General features: G+C 59.4%; 1 protein-coding gene across 1 annotated transcript in view; it reads right to left on the minus strand.

The window, feature by feature from the left end:
* Positions 1 to 901, minus strand: part of MICAL1 (microtubule associated monooxygenase, calponin and LIM domain containing 1) — a 14,014-nt gene that overhangs the window by 2,705 nt on the left and 10,408 nt on the right. Inside the window, exons 7-8 of the mRNA XM_009889312.1 lie at positions 674 to 781; positions 111 to 161 (exon numbers count right to left, since the gene is read on the minus strand). Coding sequence (XP_009887614.1) covers positions 111 to 161; positions 674 to 781 — 159 coding nt within the window. The remainder of the gene's footprint in view (positions 1 to 110; positions 162 to 673; positions 782 to 901) is intronic.

Here is a 901-nt window from a genome sequence, read left to right on the forward strand (position 1 = left end):
CGTGTCAGGCTACGAGCAACCCGAGGGGAGGGTCAGCCCCCAGCTCCCCCCACCCCGGGGACGGCTGCACCCCCGCAGAGCATCCCTCGAGGCGCCCGGGGCTGACCCACCTCAGCATCCCCGTGGCTCCTCTTGACCTCAGCATCCTTCTGGGCGCTGTCCTGCAAATCACAGAATCACAGAATGGTCAGGGTTGGAAGGGACCTCTGGAGGTCATCTAGTCCAACCCCCCCGCCAGAGCAGGGGCACCTACAGCACGTTGCACAGGACAGCGTCCAGGCGGGTTTGGAATGTCTCCAGAGTGGGAGACTCCACCACCTCTCTGGGCAGCCTGTGCCAGTGCTCCACTACCCTCAAAGTAAAGAAGTTCCTTCTCATGTTAAGATGGAACTTCCTATGTTCAAGTTTATGCCCATTACCCCTCGTCCTATCACTGAGCACCACTGAAAAAAGACTGCTCCCAACCCCCTGGCATCCTCCCATTAAGTATTTGTAAGTATTTATAAGATCCCCCCTCAATCTTCTTTTCTCTAGCCTAAAGAGACCCAAGTCCCTCAGCCTTTCCTCATATGAGAGATGTTCCCAAATGCAAAGGGGATGGTTAGGATGGGGTGTGAGGGGGTGGGGGGCATGGTTTTGGGGTGTCGCAAGGGTCTGAGTGGGGGTCCCTCACCTGGGCACGCTTGTGGTTCAGGTTCCGCCTTTTCTGCAGCTTGCTGAGGAAGAGGATGGCCCCTCGGGCGCCGTGGGGAGACAGCGGCTTCTTGCTGACCTCCTCCGCCTCTGCACAGAGGGGACACAGCCACACTGGTGAGACCCACCCTACAAGGGCAGGGGGACACCCAGCCAGCCCCGGTGGGGCTCAGGGGGAGGATAAACATCTCCCCCCCCCCCCCCATGT

Source organism: Charadrius vociferus, unplaced genomic scaffold, assembly GCF_000708025.1.
Source record: "Charadrius vociferus isolate BGI_N301 unplaced genomic scaffold, ASM70802v2 scaffold1511, whole genome shotgun sequence".
Lineage (NCBI taxonomy): Eukaryota > Metazoa > Chordata > Aves > Charadriiformes > Charadriidae > Charadrius > Charadrius vociferus.